We start from the raw sequence: 16,003 nt of genomic DNA, 5'->3' as shown, positions 1-16,003 counted from the left end.
CTGACCCTCCTTGCTAGTGCCTAATGCATGTACCCTGTGGCTTAACCCACCCCCCTCTGCCCTCAACTTAACCCACTATATATATATATCACATCTACTCTCTGAAGAAGGCCGCTAGGCCGACACGCGTTGGAGGACATTATTTCACCTCACACCATCTGCAAGTCTCCTCCGGCGAGTGGAGTTGAGCGCATGGCACCCGGCCCAGGTCACAGTCACCAGGCAGTTGGAGTTAAGCGATGCCGTCCTGCTTCACGGCCACACCTCAGCCGTGTGGTGCTGTGGGGATTGGAAGATTGCAGCAGACAGGAGAGCAGTCAACGAGGGACGTTAGAAGACAGGTAAGCGTGCACCGTGAAGAGGATGGGACGCCAGCCTCCCGTGCCATGGTTACCTGGATTGGAGCATTTGACATTCTGTTCCCAGTGACTTTACCCACTGCCCATCTACTCACCTGCCCTGCCATCAGCCACAGCCCCCATACCCTTACATACCCATCCCCCAAACTACGAGTATAAATAAAAACCTGTTTTTTTACCCACTTGCAGTCACCATTTATAAAGCATTTCAGTGTTACTATTACCAAGACAACAGTTTTTTTCTGCCACTGTAAATCACATTGCACACTCTGTTTAGAGAAATTCAGCACAGGTCTCCACACCCCTATTTTGCGTATATATATATATATATATATATATATATATATATATATATACACACACTCTTACCTTTAAAATACCAGTGCAGCCTGGCTGGGTGGGTGGGCCTGGAAACGCAGCAGCCTCTCCAGTCCTCTCACTTTGCAGACAGCAGCAGTTCCCTGAGTCATCTCTAGCTCCGCCTCCTGAGTCCCATGTAGCCCCGCCCCATTCGTCAAGTCCCATGAAGCTCCGCCCCCAAGAAGTGCGTGTTGTAGCTCCTGGACCTGCTCCCAGTTAATCCTCACTCAAACCCTGCATGTTCTGACGGGTGGCTGAAGGGACCCGGTGAGAGAGTGGAATGTGCACCTGAGGTACTGAGCGGCAGGGGGGCATGCTTTGTGACGGCTGTCGCTGTCCCCCTTGGACCCCCCCTGTGGCCAGGACTGCTTGACTCATCTATTTAGGTTGAGGGGCGGGTAGTCACACAGGCGGGGGCAGGGCGTCACGCACAGACTGTGTACATAGTAGACGGCAGTGACGGACTTTCAGTAACACAGCTCATAGATGGGCCCCGGCCACGGCAGGGCTCTGGGGCCCTTCAGATCGCCGGGGCCCATCACACATGTCCCCCTTGACCCCCCCCTGTCGCCGGCCCTGATTCCGTATCAAGTATTTAATTCGCTGTAAGCTGCAGGAGCAGTTCATCATTGCTCCGACAGGAAGACAGCTGTTCAAAATCAGGTGTCACTCAAACACCACCACTGTCCATGTGTGATCATGAGGAAGGAGCCAGCCAATGTTGAAGGGATCTAAACAGATCCCTCTTCACAACCGAGAGTCCTGGGAAAGAGCAGGGTGCGGAGTAAATGGCATCAGGAGATTGTGGACCAGATGCGCTAAGCTTCAAAAGTGATAAAATGGAGAAAGTGATAAACAGCCAGCCAATCAGCTCCTATCTGCCATGTCACCGACTGTGTTTGAAAAATGTCAGGCAGGAGCTGATTGGTTGTTTATCCCCATTGCATCACTTTTGAAGTTTAGTGCATTTGGCCCTGTGAATGTTCAGAGCTTGATTAATTATATTCCCCATACACTGTGGACTAGAGAGAAAGGTAAATACAGACATATGGGAGTTGTGAACAATACAAAACACAAACAGATAGGGCCACATACATACATACATACATACATATGAAAAGCTATAGTCAAATCTTAGAAACCCATTGAATGATGTATTTAAATCCAAGATACTCAAAACATAGAAAATCAAAGCTTAGGGCCCTTTTCAGAATTTGCAGCCCTGGTGATTATTGGAGGATACAGTCACATGTGCGATCCCTCCATGCGATCACAGCCAGTGATGGCCTGTGACGGCAGGCTGTATGCTTGCTGATTGACAGTTGGGCAGCACGCGCGCCATCCTTTTTTGTGAGTGCCTCAGAAAATGCAGGCATCTCCCTTTGAGAGGAAAGAACGCGAATGTCAGATCAGCAGTCCCGATCTCATCAAAGCAATAGCAGCGCTGAGAAAGTCTCAGCTTAGCTGGTGCTGCACATTCAAGCGGATTGATTCAATGGTGGAATAAATTTTCCCCTCTTCGCATGGCTGCAATCGCATTCATTGCCATGCACATGGGTGGGAATGACCTGACTTCTGGGTTCCAAACACTCACAGCCCAGCGATCAGGTCTGAATCATGCACTTAGACACCAAAATGTAGACATTCATAATGTCATAAAGGTCATAATTCAGACAAACAAAAGTCAAAATGTAGACAGTTGCTTGCTAGATCTATGGCGGGGGGGAATGGGGGACTACTTCCGTACACTATAAATTCTTCATTCTCCGCTAGTTGTTCTGGTTCATACATCTGCAGTGTCTAGATAGACAGTCAATAGTTCGACACCAAAAGGTTGACATGCAATAGTGGACAGGGTCAAAAGGTCGACATGAACAAGTTAGACATGAGTTGTTCCCAAATATTTTTTCTTCATTTTTTGGACTTTTTCATACTTTACCATCCACGTGAACTACAATAGAGAATGGCTAAGTGTGCTGAGCGGTTCATCTTTGGATCACTTTTTCTAACAGCATATATACTTATTTTATGAGAAAGGTTGTAGTATCAAACCGATGCTATTACAGGCACTAAAATAGGACTGTTTTCTCCACCAGCAGCTGCTAAGATAGGAATAGTCACTCCCAGAAGTGGCAAAACAATAAAGATATGAATATTGCTACCTCAAAGAAAATTTATAATAAAATAATAATGATAATAACTATAATAATAATAATAATAGTCACCAAATTTTGATTTTTAGAATTATGTAGAAAATAAGTACAATTTACTAAAGAAATACATTAAACCACATATACTGTAAACCACATACAGTATAGTGGTGGTAAAAAAACCTACTCAGGTACACTTGTAGTGAGGATTACAGCACCACACTTAAGAGGCACACTTATTAGTAAAGCATCTGGAACAGGTGATTTTGGCACTGGAAACGTACAATTAATGTCCCAACATTAGTTATTCTTGTTGACCGGCATTGTGATGATCCCTAAGCCAGACCATAACTGACTTTTTGTGCAACTACAGAGCAATATCTTCATTGAATGTAGATCTTAAAACTGGTTCTAAAATTCTGGTTTCAAAACCTACTGTATGTTATCCCTTCCAAACTTGGTTGCTGAATTGCAAAGATTTGGAGATCTATCCAATTTCAAGATGAAGGATTCAAAGTCAGTAGCTATGCAACTGACAACTCCCATTGCCGAAGTTAATAGCCTAATGCTCTCCTTTCCTTTTGTTTGGATTCACTCTAAATTTAAATATTTGGGTGTTCTAATTTAAAGGGACCTATCGAAACTTTTCTCTCTCAATTTCAAATCGCTACTACATTCCCTATGCATGCATAGGCAAATGCAGGGGAGGGTTCGGGTTGCCCAGAAAACCCCCCTCCTCTTGGCAAGTGCCTTCAATTATGACAACAATAGCACTGGTATATAATATGATAAATAGAGCTGCCACCACATCATGAAGTTTAAGGGACAGAGCAGAGCAGCTTGTCATGCCTAGTGTACCAGCTTCTTCTACCATATATACTGTATGTGTGGATCTGAGCCCTCAAACATCACAATGGACCAGAGAGTAGCTGCCAGGAGGAAGAGATAGGAGCCTTACCATGAAGGGGGAGATTTTGAGATTATAAAGTGCAGCACTGGTTCTATTTTGTTTGTGTATTTATTTATTAGGATAGGTTTAACTGTTATGGAGGTATCAGTGACCTCACTCCCTAACTCTGTTGCTTTGGCCTAGCGTCCACGGGTATGTGCAGAACTAGGCTTCACCTGTACCCATTCCGGCTGTAAGGGAGAATTAGGTCCGCCCAGACTCCATTACAGGCAGGAGTTATGAGCAAGAGGACAGACTACCTGAACATGGACAATAGCGGGACACTGATCTACCTATGGGCTGTAGAGCCGAACAGGGCCCAGGAGGCGACAGTACCTTGGGTGGTACAGGTGTAACAATACACAAGGATATAATTAACAACACCAGCGAAACAATATACTGAGGTATAGGTGTAACAATACACAGGGATGTAATAAGCAACAATTATGTAACAATACACAGGAATGTAATAAGCAACAATGGTGTAACAATACACAGGAATGTAATAAGCAAAAATGGTTTAACTATACACAGGAATGTACTGGAGGGTAAGTCCCCGACTTATCTGAGAGATGTTATACAGCAGGGAAGTTGTGACACCGCAGGACTGGATACCCTCAGAACAGGGACACTGGAATGCAGGGTCAGCACACCAAACAGGGAAGACTGGCAAGGGTTAACCACCGGGGACCGGGAACACTCTGGACACGCTAGTCAGAACTATAAACGGCGTGGAATGGCCCTTCTGGAGGGTTTAAATATGTTAGCTGCCCAATGACAGATTGCAGGCTCAGCCCCTCATTAGTTGCAGCTGGACGCTGCACCACTTCCTCCCCACGGCCACCTGGCATCCTGCGTCGCCTAGGCAACCCCTGCGGGAGAGGAGGAAGTGAATTTTGGAAATATCTCCAACTACGTAATTTTCTGACATTGTCGCTTAAATTGGCTGAGATAAATAGGACGTTGACTCCCTTTGAGAAACTATGGGTGACATTCTATGCTATGCGATTTCCGTTTTTTGGCGTTATTTAGACCACAAAATGGCGCTATTGCATTTTTCAGTGAAATCGCCAATTTAACGTGATGCGTTAAGTGACAGAAATCGCATATTATGTGCGTAAAGGTATGCGGACCAAAAGCGCGAGATTAATTCGCACTTTTATCGCATCCAGATGTTTTCCAATGCAAAAGTATACAAATCGCTTATTTAATGCTATGCGCATTTGCAATTCGCACTTTTTCGGTGTCTATTTATCGCACTTATTTCAGACCTGGTTCTGTTTGGCGAATTTGCACAGAACTCATTTTGGTCAAGTGCACACATGGTTAATTTCAACACAGGTGCCTTCATTATCACTCCCAAACTCCCCTACATTAACCCCAACATCAGTAAGGACACCTGTGAGGGTTTAAATCATGTAGATTTTTATGACTATTTTAAAGTTGCTTATCTGTGATGTGTCCCATTTGGAGGAGCAACGCAGGAGGGAGGAAGGTGGGCAAAAGATCCTGTTAGCCCCCCCCCACTACTGGGTACCCCACGTATGTATGGTGCTCACCTGTACCTGGACTACCTGTCGGATCAACAGGTTGTGGGGATGGTTACGCTGAACCCCATTACCCTGTAGGAGTTATATGAGCAGGTGAGAGATGATTTGTCCCATTTTGTGGGTGCCAACTATGCAATGTCTGGCCAGCACAAATTAATGTGTGCCCTCTACTATTTGTCCACAGCCTCCACTCAGTCTGTGACCTCATGGGCCTTGGTGGTATCACAGGCCACTTTGTCCAAGCATTTGACTCAACTGTTACTTGCTATAAAGAAGTTGTTGCGGACATACATCAGCAGGCGTAACTTTTCTGGTAAGCACATGTGCCCTGTACTCCAAAATGTACCAGTGTTGTAAGTGTACTCATTAACAAATTATTGACCAATACCATCTGTTTCCACCCACATTTAACTAACACCAGTCCCCAACGGATGCACATGGTGGTGCTGACCTATCCCTTGCTGATATCTACCTTCTAAGTACTCTTGGTACATGTATGAATGAAGTTTGCAGTGAAACATGGCTCACTGGTGTTGTGGAACTACATGTGCCAGCATGCCCAGACACACTACAACCATTACAGTCCAAACCATGAGTGTCAGAGCCTGCTGGAAAATGTAGATCCGCAACCTTTGCCAGCCAAGGAGTTATACCACACTACTTTACTGCAATCCCATAGTCATATACCATTACAATATGTTATAATTCACACATTAATTTATATTGAGAAAAAGACACAAACACAATGGTATGCGGTTAGCAACTTTTACTTTTTTTTTTTAAAGCATTCTGCATTTTTACATGTGCTAAATACCAACTGTGGGGCCATGTACAAAGATCTTTGGCATTTTAATAAGTATACACACTCATGTAGCAGCTACCTTCGCCCAGCATCAGGCAGCCCTACACCACTTCTAGAGCTAGCACTAAGCCCACCACGGGTCCTCACACTACGACGGGGTGGGGAAGTGGGGGAGACACTTATTGGGGTGCTGGATACACTGCTGAGGGTTGAGGTAGTGCCACCTCCCACATTGCCTTCCTGCTGCTGCTGTATTTGGGCCTGCATAGCTAGTAGGGCATTGGTCTGCGCTGTGCATGTTTGGGTTAGTGCTGTGAGACTTTGGGCCAGGCTTCCAATATGGCTATTCTGCTCCCTTATTGCAGCAGTTAGTTCTGCAAAACGGGTGTCAATACTGTTGGCAATGCGCACTTGAGTGCCTACACCTACCCGTACACTACGTGCAATTTTGCGTAACTGAAGGAAGGTGTCACGCATGTACCCCTGTATATTACTAATTTGGAGGCTTTGGGAGGCCATGAATTCTAGCTGTTTGTCCTTGAAATTAACCAAGGAGTTAGCTACTTGGGAAGCTGTAGCTGGTGTATGGGGTGGCTGGGTGGTTGGGGGTGGGTTGGGAGACACCCCACTTGGGGGAAGATCACTCTGTGACGAGGTCTGCATTTCTTCCTCTGCCGCAAAGGTGTCGACCGGATCAAGAATGATGTCCATTTTGTCTAGCACCACTATTGAAGAATCTGTTTTGTTGCTCCCTAGTTGTATAGCACCTGTGGATACAGATGAAGAGGTAAGTATTGATGCATATATAGGCCACACTGTCGCCTACACTTTTTTACATAGGGCTATAGATGGCTGACGCCCATACCTAGGGGTGTTATGCACTTACACATGTACCCCGATACAGCATGCAACATTGACATTAATAATATGTCACATGCCTAGCTCAGATTACACTCATTTCCGCTGCAATGTAGCAGCAGGAGCAGAATGTAGTGTGAGATATTGTTGATGTGACATGGGTGTGTGTACTGTATGTGTAATGGGGTGTTGTTTAGTCATTTACCTGCTTCCGCAGATTCCGCAGCAACGGGCCTTCTTTTCTTGGATGCCGCAGCACTTCGGGACGGACAATCTGTACAAGGAAAGATGGCCAGGCATTATGGACCTTGCAATGGATAAGCATTTTCAGAAAACATGCATTGAATTCTCAATAATGGACAATACCCAATGGAAAAGGACTGCATTATATCTGGACCACCTTTTTTTGGTTTAAAGTCAAATATTTAATTTAAAACTTAGTAGTAAACTAGTGTACACATGACAACTATTGGTTAATCGGTGGTATGTAGGCATGGCAGCTAAACCACCAGTACACCACAGGGTTTTTGTACACATACATGTTAGTCTGCTGCAAAGAATGGTACACTGTTAATCAATATGATTAGTTGTGGAACTACAAGGCCCAGCATTATCAGCAATTTCAAAGTAGGAGCAGCCATTTTCTTGTACATGACCTTGCTGGGCTATGTAGTTCCACAGAAGCACTTTACAAAGCATAACAATACAAGTGCACATTACAGGTATAATACATTGGCATGTATGTTAAAGTTTGCATGGGGTCACACTTACCAGCTCGCGGTGGCGTTTGTGGCCTGTCGGAATCCGCCACATGCATGCCAGGCAGGACCTCGGGGGGGATGATGCGCTTCAGCTTCACCTCATATGCATTGTAGCTGACAGTGGTGGGGCTTCCTCCCTCCAGTCCTGGTGGCCTCCTCCATCTCCAGGGCCATTTTATGCTTTAACTGGCGTTTGATATGATTAAAGCGCTTTTTCACATTGCGGACCAGGCGCTTGTGATGACTGACAGCGTTCACCGCCTGGGTGATGTCCTTCCATATAGCCCGCTTGCGCTGGGCAGTGGTCTTGTAATTGCTTTTGCCAAGCAGACGCTCGAACACTGGCATGATAGCCCGGACAAGTGCCACATTTTCTTCATACGAAAACCTCACCATCCGGCCACTTTTGGTGCGACCAGCTACCACCTCCTCCTCCTCCTCCTCCTCATTTTCACCACCAGCCATGTCGCCCTCCTCCTCCATGCCAGTGTCTTCCTCCTCCTCACCAGCATCTTCCTCCACCTCTGACATGTGGCCCTCCTGCAGCTGGTGTGGGGTATGGTCTAGGGCTTGGCTGTAGGATGGGGATGCCAGCGGATCCTCCACCTCCTCCTGCTGGGGCTGGACGGCCAGGGTCTGGCCTGAGGCTGGCCTTGCTGTGGCCATGCTGCCTGCCACACTGCTGCCTCTCCCACTTGACTGGCTGCTGCCACTGCTCCCTCTGCCACTGCTTCCTCTGCCACTGCTCCCTCTGCCACTCATCACTCTGCCACTGCTCCCTCTGCCACCAACACCTCTTCCTGAACTCACGCTTCCACTGCTCCTCTCCATGCTCCTTACTTCCTATCAAAGAGTGAAATGGCGCCAATGCCCCTTTATATAGGGGGTGTGATGCATAATGGAGGGGACATAGGTGGGCCAATAGGTTTGGGGGTTCTTAGTCATGCGGAGACAGTTTTGTAAATCGCACTGCGGTTGGTCCAAAACTCGCACATGACCGGCGGAAGAACTCGCACTTTTTTGTTACTAAAAATCGCACCTCTTCGCCGCAATTCGCACCTCTTCGCACTTTTCAGCCTCAAATGCGCATCACATTAAATAATCAAATTTTGACTGAGAAGTGCGATTTAGAAAAAGGCGATTTGCGGCGATGTGGTGCGCGAATAAAACATGCGCATTTAGCGCAAAGCATAGAATGTCACCCTATGTGTAGAACCTCAGCTTTCTGTACACACAATATTCCAACTATTATAAACATTACAGAAAATGATTTCCCTCTACCTACATCATTCACAGGGGCTTGGGAAAAAGACCTACAATGAGACAGATTGGGAAGAGGTGTTTCGCAACACCCAGACAAGTTATTTTAGTCTAGACACCCTAGAAAATTAGTACAATATTATTTATTGATGGTACAGGGTTTCTGTACAGTTAAATAAGATGTTTTCTAAAGTTTCCAATAGATGCTGGAGATGTAATGCTGCCTTGGGCACCTTTTTAAAAACATCTTAACAGCACAGCAACTAATGTGATAAACTCACAGCTTGCTACGAAGCAATAAGGTTTCCGACTTGTGATTCGTCAAAATAATTTACAGGTGCATGAGATTGCTGCCCTCTAATGATTGGATGGGCCACCTTTTTATACCTGGGCTGATCACCCACAGACCATCTTCTGATGAAACCGTCAGCAATAGGAGGACGGAGAAACGCGTCAAGACGTGCCTAAAACTCCGATTGTGATCCTTCTCCAGATTGCCTGAAATTGATCTCCCTTTTTGTGCTACCTATTGATGGACTGCTCCTACCAACAAGCTTCAAGTTCTCCCCTCCGGTGACCCCTGCATAGGTGTATCAAGACGTTCATTACACCTGACCGTCCGGACGTTACCTCCTCTCCAACCGTGTCAGCTCCCGGCGCTGACTCCCTGTACATCGGAGCCGCGTCGGCTCATTCCCTGCACAGGTACGCAGAGACGTCTTTCTCATCTGACCGTCCGGACGCTGACTCAGTCTCCAGCGTTGTCAGCTCCCGTCGCTGGCTCCCTCTCCATCGGGGCCGTGTCGGTTGTTAGCAGACTTGCTGAGTCCCACCTTAGACACCTGCTCCCGGTACCGGCTCCCCCACCATCGGAGCAACACCGGTAGTAGCGGGAGTCCATTGGGATTATATTCCACCATCACACCTATCTGCAGGAGATACCGGGTAATATAACTTTCACCCTTCTCAATATAAATAAGGAGTATTCCCCCACTGATAGCTATCAGCAACATTCCAGCTAAATGTATTAAAGGAACTGTATCTATTCCATGGGAACTGTTTCAACTCAAGGCTATAAATAACAAATCTGGCAGATCACAGTCGGAAGGCTTTTTATTAATGAATTCGTAGTGCTTTATGCATACATTTTAAATATATTGTCTGTTTATTCATTTATATTAATTTTACATATATTTTTTTATATATTATATTAAATGTATTTCTAATTGTTCAGTAAAAATTTACAATTGATCAAACACAGTGCGCTCTCTCTTCTTGTTATAATGTGATACCAGTCCATTGGAGATAGACCAGATCCCCCTCTATTATAGTTTGGTTTAGATAGATTGATTATTACATGGAGATGGAGGATCTCCTTTTCATCAGGCAACATGTTAGGGATGCCACCAAGGTGGCATAGGTGGCGCTGTTGCACTTGCCCAGCAGTCCTTAAAGCCTCCTGCAGGCTTGGCTTCAACTAACAGTCAAGTTTGTGAGGGAGAATTAGGTCTGCCATGTCTTACAGAGCGACAAGGCTGCTACAGGAGGCTGGGCAAGGCAAATACAGGACTGGAGTCAGACAGGGACACAAAAGGAAGGACCAGACACACAGGACAAACAGTAAACAAGGATATACTACAATGCCACCGGACCACTGTTGCGTGCACACGGGCAGATATGGCTTCCGATGTTGCCGATATAGTGAACATCGGAAGCCATATCTTATGCAGATCGCATGCTTTTTTAGGGCTTGCCAGCCCGATGCACTGCCGTGCGTGCTCCCGTGTGAGTGTAAGTCGGCCGTCAAATAGAGAGGGCAGCCAAGACTATATAGTGCAGATCTGCACTATATAGTCTAAATTGTGCCGCTCCATGCATGCCGTGCTATGCGAGTCCCGATCTGATTGCATCGGGACTCGCATAGCACGGCATATCTGACCATGTGTACACACCATTACACACTAGTGACACTGTACTGTAGATGTTGACTTACAGTAAGTACATAGTAGTGAACCACAATGGCTGGTCGCTAATATCAACTAAGTGTAGTACTAAGAGAGAACACACTGGCAAACAAACAGACTGGTTACAGAATCCACCAAAGTGGAATAGTCACTTACAGTGACACAGATGAACATACAGTGATATCAGACTGTAGGGCACTAGTCTCAAACAGGACACAGGAATAATAATAATAATAATAATAATAATAATATTAATGTAGCTTTCACATCACATAAAACATTTTGAAACGTTTTGAAAAACTGTAATTTTAAATGGTATTTTAAACGGTCTAGTGTTCATATTGCAGCAGATTACCATTTAAAAATACCGTTTAAGTACCATTCACATCACCAGTCAAGCCGTTTAACCTCTGAACACGTTTCTACCCACAGCTTATTTCCTGGTTCAGGGAAGGGACACAAGACAAGGGACAGCCTATCACAGTGCTCTAACCTTTATTTTTTACTAAATACCATTTCAGTGCCATTCAGACAGCACAAAAAACGGCTCTGACTTGGCTTTAAAACGGGTAGGACTCTTTAACGGGTAGGACTTTTTAAACGTGTTGAAATACCAGTTAACTTTAAATGGTATTTCAACTATGACACTTTCACACTGCAGCCTTAAACGTTTTAAAAGGCAAAAAAACGTCAATATACCGTTTTAAAAGTGTGATGTGAAAGCTACATTATATATCGCTTTTCTCCCCATAAGACTCAAAGTGCTGTACCATTGTCTTTACATCTCGAAATACAAAACAAGCTTAATAGTGGAATAATCCAAGGATATAAACAGAAGCTCCTCTGGAGCAAGTAACAGCTGGGAAAAACAGGACCAAACACAGCACAGGCACATGAAGGTTTAAACAAACTTTGGGAAACAGAATCCAGGTAGGTGAACACAGGGCTGGATAGGATCAAGGTATACAGGCAAGGACTGAGTAAGATCTGCTGCATTAGCCAGAACCAAACAGTATAACCAGCACAGAGCTTAGGGCAGACTGGGTAATATAGGGAGCAAAGTCCAATCAGAACAGCTAGAATGGACAAGCCCCTTTAATGAGGAAAGTCACTGCCGGTCTCGGAAACCTCTTTATACTTATCCCTCATTAAGAGCCTGTATCCTTAATTTGTCTATGAGCTAAGGTCCCGCTGTCTTGAAACTGTGACTTTTGCGCTTTCTGCGATACATCTCCATCTTTTCTTTTCGTTCTTTTTTTTTTATTTACATATTTATTTATTTATTTCATACCTTACTATTTCCCATTCCCTTTTGCAATACAGTTTTTTCCATAGAGCAGTTTGTCCCTTTCACATTTTTTCCTTATCAAACTGTTACAATGTATACACCAGTGTATGTATCTCTTCACGCTGAGTACAAACATACAGGACACGCTTTGAATATAATTGGTCTTTATAAAAAATAGCAAACAAATTATAATAAAGATTCAGGAGGGTATATAAAGTAAACTGGTATATAATCAAACATATACATATAAATGTTTTAGACATATCTTTTTTATATATCATGTATACAAAGTATATGAACTACTGTACTATGGAAAGCAAAAAATGGTACTTTTCCGGCTTAACAAATACAGGAAGTATAAAATGACACGCAAGCTACTTCTGGAGTTAGGACTTCCAGGAGAGAAACTTCGGATATACAGATTTCCGGGCCGTAATGCTGACAACTTCCGGAAGCTGAACTTCTGGCACACGGAGCTCCGGTGCTGGCTGATGATTTCTATGGTCAGGGTCCAAACCCGAGCTTTAGGTGAGAAATGGATTGGCTTTGTTTGATGACAACTTCCGGCAGCGTCTCTCGCTTTTTGGCGGGAAAACGAACCACAAGACATACGATAATGGACTTGATAGGAAAAGGTATATAAAGCCCATTAGATGAGCAGTGACTTATACTTCAGATGAAGGTCATTATGACCGAAAGCACTTAAGCTATAAGTCACCTTTTACCTATTCGAGAGAACCTAAAGCACGGAGGAGATTCCTGATAAGGAGTGGGTCCAGGTGAAATGTCGATATATGTTTGAGCTCTTTCCAGGGCCTTTTTTTAAAGAAGATTACTAAAAGGGAGGAGAATCAGAATATCCATTTTGAGTTGATTGACATGCTTTATTTTACCCAGAAAATGTGAGTGTGAATTCGAAAATAAAGAGATAAATGGTGTATTTGCAGTATTGCACTATTGTTTCTTTTTTGGAGTTATTTTCAGTCCTAAGGAACTAAGAAAACTGAAGAGGATTCAACATACCTATTAAGGAAAGTTTATTTATAACTGTCTGTTGGTATTGATGAAAGACAGCCACTGGTGGCACTTTTAGAAAAACACTATACAGATGGAGCCGGCCTGGTCTTTGCAGGGGATGGGTCTTTGCAGGGGATGGCCAGCCGCCATCCCCCACCAGCCGCCATCTGATCTGTGAAAGGGGATGCGCGCGCACGAGATGCGTGCGCGTCCCCTTCCGACGGCGCTTCCCCCGGGTCCCCGCAGGCTTGCCAGTGGTCACCCGGGTCCCCACCGCCTCCCCGCTCTCCCCCACCATCTCCCCTAACCCTGTCCGTCTCCCTGAAGCGGAGACGGACAGGGTTCCCATCGCCCGGAAACTGATAAGCGCGTGCGTGTGAGACGCACGCGCGTCTCAGTCAGATGGAGCGCCTCGCCGCTGGCGGAGACAATCTAGCAATTCGCCAGGAAGAGGGAGGCCGGCTCCATCTGTATATTGCATGCTTGTTTGATCCTGTTTGGAGTTTTGTGGTGAAGGCTCCAAGTGTCTAGTACAGCTGCCTCAGGAATTGTTTTTTGCGCATAAGAAAACAGAACTATCTTTTTCACATACATCAATAAAATATTTTAACTAAAAATTAGCCTGACTTGTCACCTGATAATTTATTATTGCTGGCCTCCCAGCTGTAGACTTTGCAAGGGTTAAAAGCAGATGGTAGCAGAAATGTTAGGAGCTGGTGCAGCAGAAGTTGTGCCTCAATTAGCATGTGGGCTAACACGCAATAAGCTCCATATAAGGCGGTGGTTAGGACATGCAGTTAGATGGTAAATGCAAGCAGATTGATATAGATGGGATGCGGAAAAGGGTCTCACCCACTTATATGGTATCAAATTGAGAAGTCATGGTGGAGGCTTGCGGTGTCCGGTGTTCCTTCAGACATGCAAGCACCAGTAGACAGAAAGCTGCCGCTGCAATGGCGGACGTCCGGGAGCTCTGTGCAAGCTGCACGCTGCAGGCAGAAGGGCGGAAGTCAGCAGGGTTCGGCCACATAACAGGTAGGGCGGAAGTCAGGATGAGGTCAGGCTTATGGACAGGTGGAAATGATGCAACGCGTTTCGTCTCATAGAACTGGAGACTTTTTACAGCTTAAAATAAGCTTCAAATAGGATAGGTTGAAAAACTGGAGGGTGCATACCCGCGATAAGAGGCTTTTTCGGGCAATAGGTGTGATAACTTTACCAATGATCGTGGGTGGAGTTATCACCACTAATATGATATCTCCCAATGTCTGAATAATACTATTCGTGCACATAAGCCTATTTATGGAAAAATATCCTAAAATCTTGCATTGCTAATCATTTATGTAGCTTTCTGATTTACATTCTCTGTTGCAGAGCGATGCTGCTGTACATTGACTGGACAAATGACTTTGATGTAAAAATAGCCATACATGAGTAAGTTTTTTGTTGGAGATTTTTGCATAGAACACTTATTCAAATAAAATTATGATGAATAAAAAACATTGATGCAATATGATCTAAATTAATAAATTAGACTTCAAATGAGTTTAAATAAATAAAAAACACATTTCATATTGACCAATAACGTAAAAACACAGTATTATAATGTGATAAGAGTTATTTATTAGTTTTGTATCTTAGATGAAATACCCAATCATAGATGTTAAATATTTATGAGCAGTTATTGTTCCATATTATATAACATTATTTAGTCACTGGCCATGCAAGGCTTTGTAAATGTAGCAACGTGGCCTATGGTTATACAATAAAAATGAACCGTTCTATTGTGTTTACATATTATTGTCTAAACAGAAGAATACTGTTTGTTCTAATTTTCTCTACAGTATCTATCAAAGGGAAAAAAATGCAATGGTTGAAAAAAGTTTTCCCTGTGGTCAGAGTGCCATCTAGTGGACATTCTTGAAATTCTATTTCTTATTCTCACTAAAAGCATGTAATGCATTTGCTTTTATATAAACCAAAAATTCAATTAAGCTCTCTGCAATTTAACTCTTTTCTGAAATGGTCTATGACAGGGGTGGCCAAACCATTCCTTAAGATCTACCAATTGTCCACATTTTCCAAATCACCTATCTGGTGCACAGCTGTAGTATTTCTAATGTTTAAAATGATAATTTATATCAGGGCTGGGCAACACCGGCCCTCCAGGTGTTGATGAACTACACATCCCAGCATGCCTTGCATCAGTTTCAGCATGGCCACATAGCAAAACTAATGCAAAGCATCCTGGGATGTGTAGTTCATTAACATCTGGAGGGCTGGTGTTGCCCAGCCCTGATTTATATTGTATGGTCACCATTATGTAACGCTGCTTTCCTCTATGTATCCAAAGATACTGATATGAAGTGCCTCCACCCCAAGCAGTGTCGGGTGTACCGACTACCAATCACAGTTATAGTTATAGTTGGTGACAACTATCTGGGTGAGCTTGGGGAATCACCCGTAATAAAGGTCCATGGAATTTAGCAAATGCACAATTTATTTAACAGCTTTACGTAATACAGACAACCGTGTATATTACCCAATACAGGTAGGTAATTGCAATATATCTATATATACTGTATATAAAATGATATAGCACACACAATACAATGTTGTACTTTACTGGAGCTGGAACTTGGTGATACCGCACTCCTAGTCCACTGGACGGACTCCTACAATAAA

General features: G+C 44.2%; 1 protein-coding gene across 1 annotated transcript in view; it reads right to left on the bottom strand.

Annotated features, from left to right (window-relative positions):
* Nucleotides 1-11,791: 11,791 nt before the first annotated feature.
* LOC146062913 (uncharacterized) overlaps nt 11,792-16,003 on the bottom strand; it is a 43,061-nt gene continuing 38,849 nt past the window's right edge. Inside the window, exons 11-12 of the mRNA XM_083174921.1 lie at nt 15,940-15,993; nt 11,792-11,872 (exon numbers count right to left, since the gene is read on the bottom strand). Of these exons, the coding sequence (XP_083031047.1) occupies nt 11,792-11,872; nt 15,940-15,993 (135 nt within the window). The remainder of the gene's footprint in view (nt 11,873-15,939; nt 15,994-16,003) is intronic.

The sequence above is a fragment of the Crinia signifera genome, chromosome 3 (assembly GCF_055691185.1).
Source record: "Crinia signifera chromosome 3, ASM5569118v1, whole genome shotgun sequence".
In the NCBI taxonomy this organism is placed as follows: Eukaryota; Metazoa; Chordata; class Amphibia; order Anura; family Myobatrachidae; genus Crinia; species Crinia signifera.
This window is presented reverse-complemented; position numbering and strand designations above follow the sequence as displayed.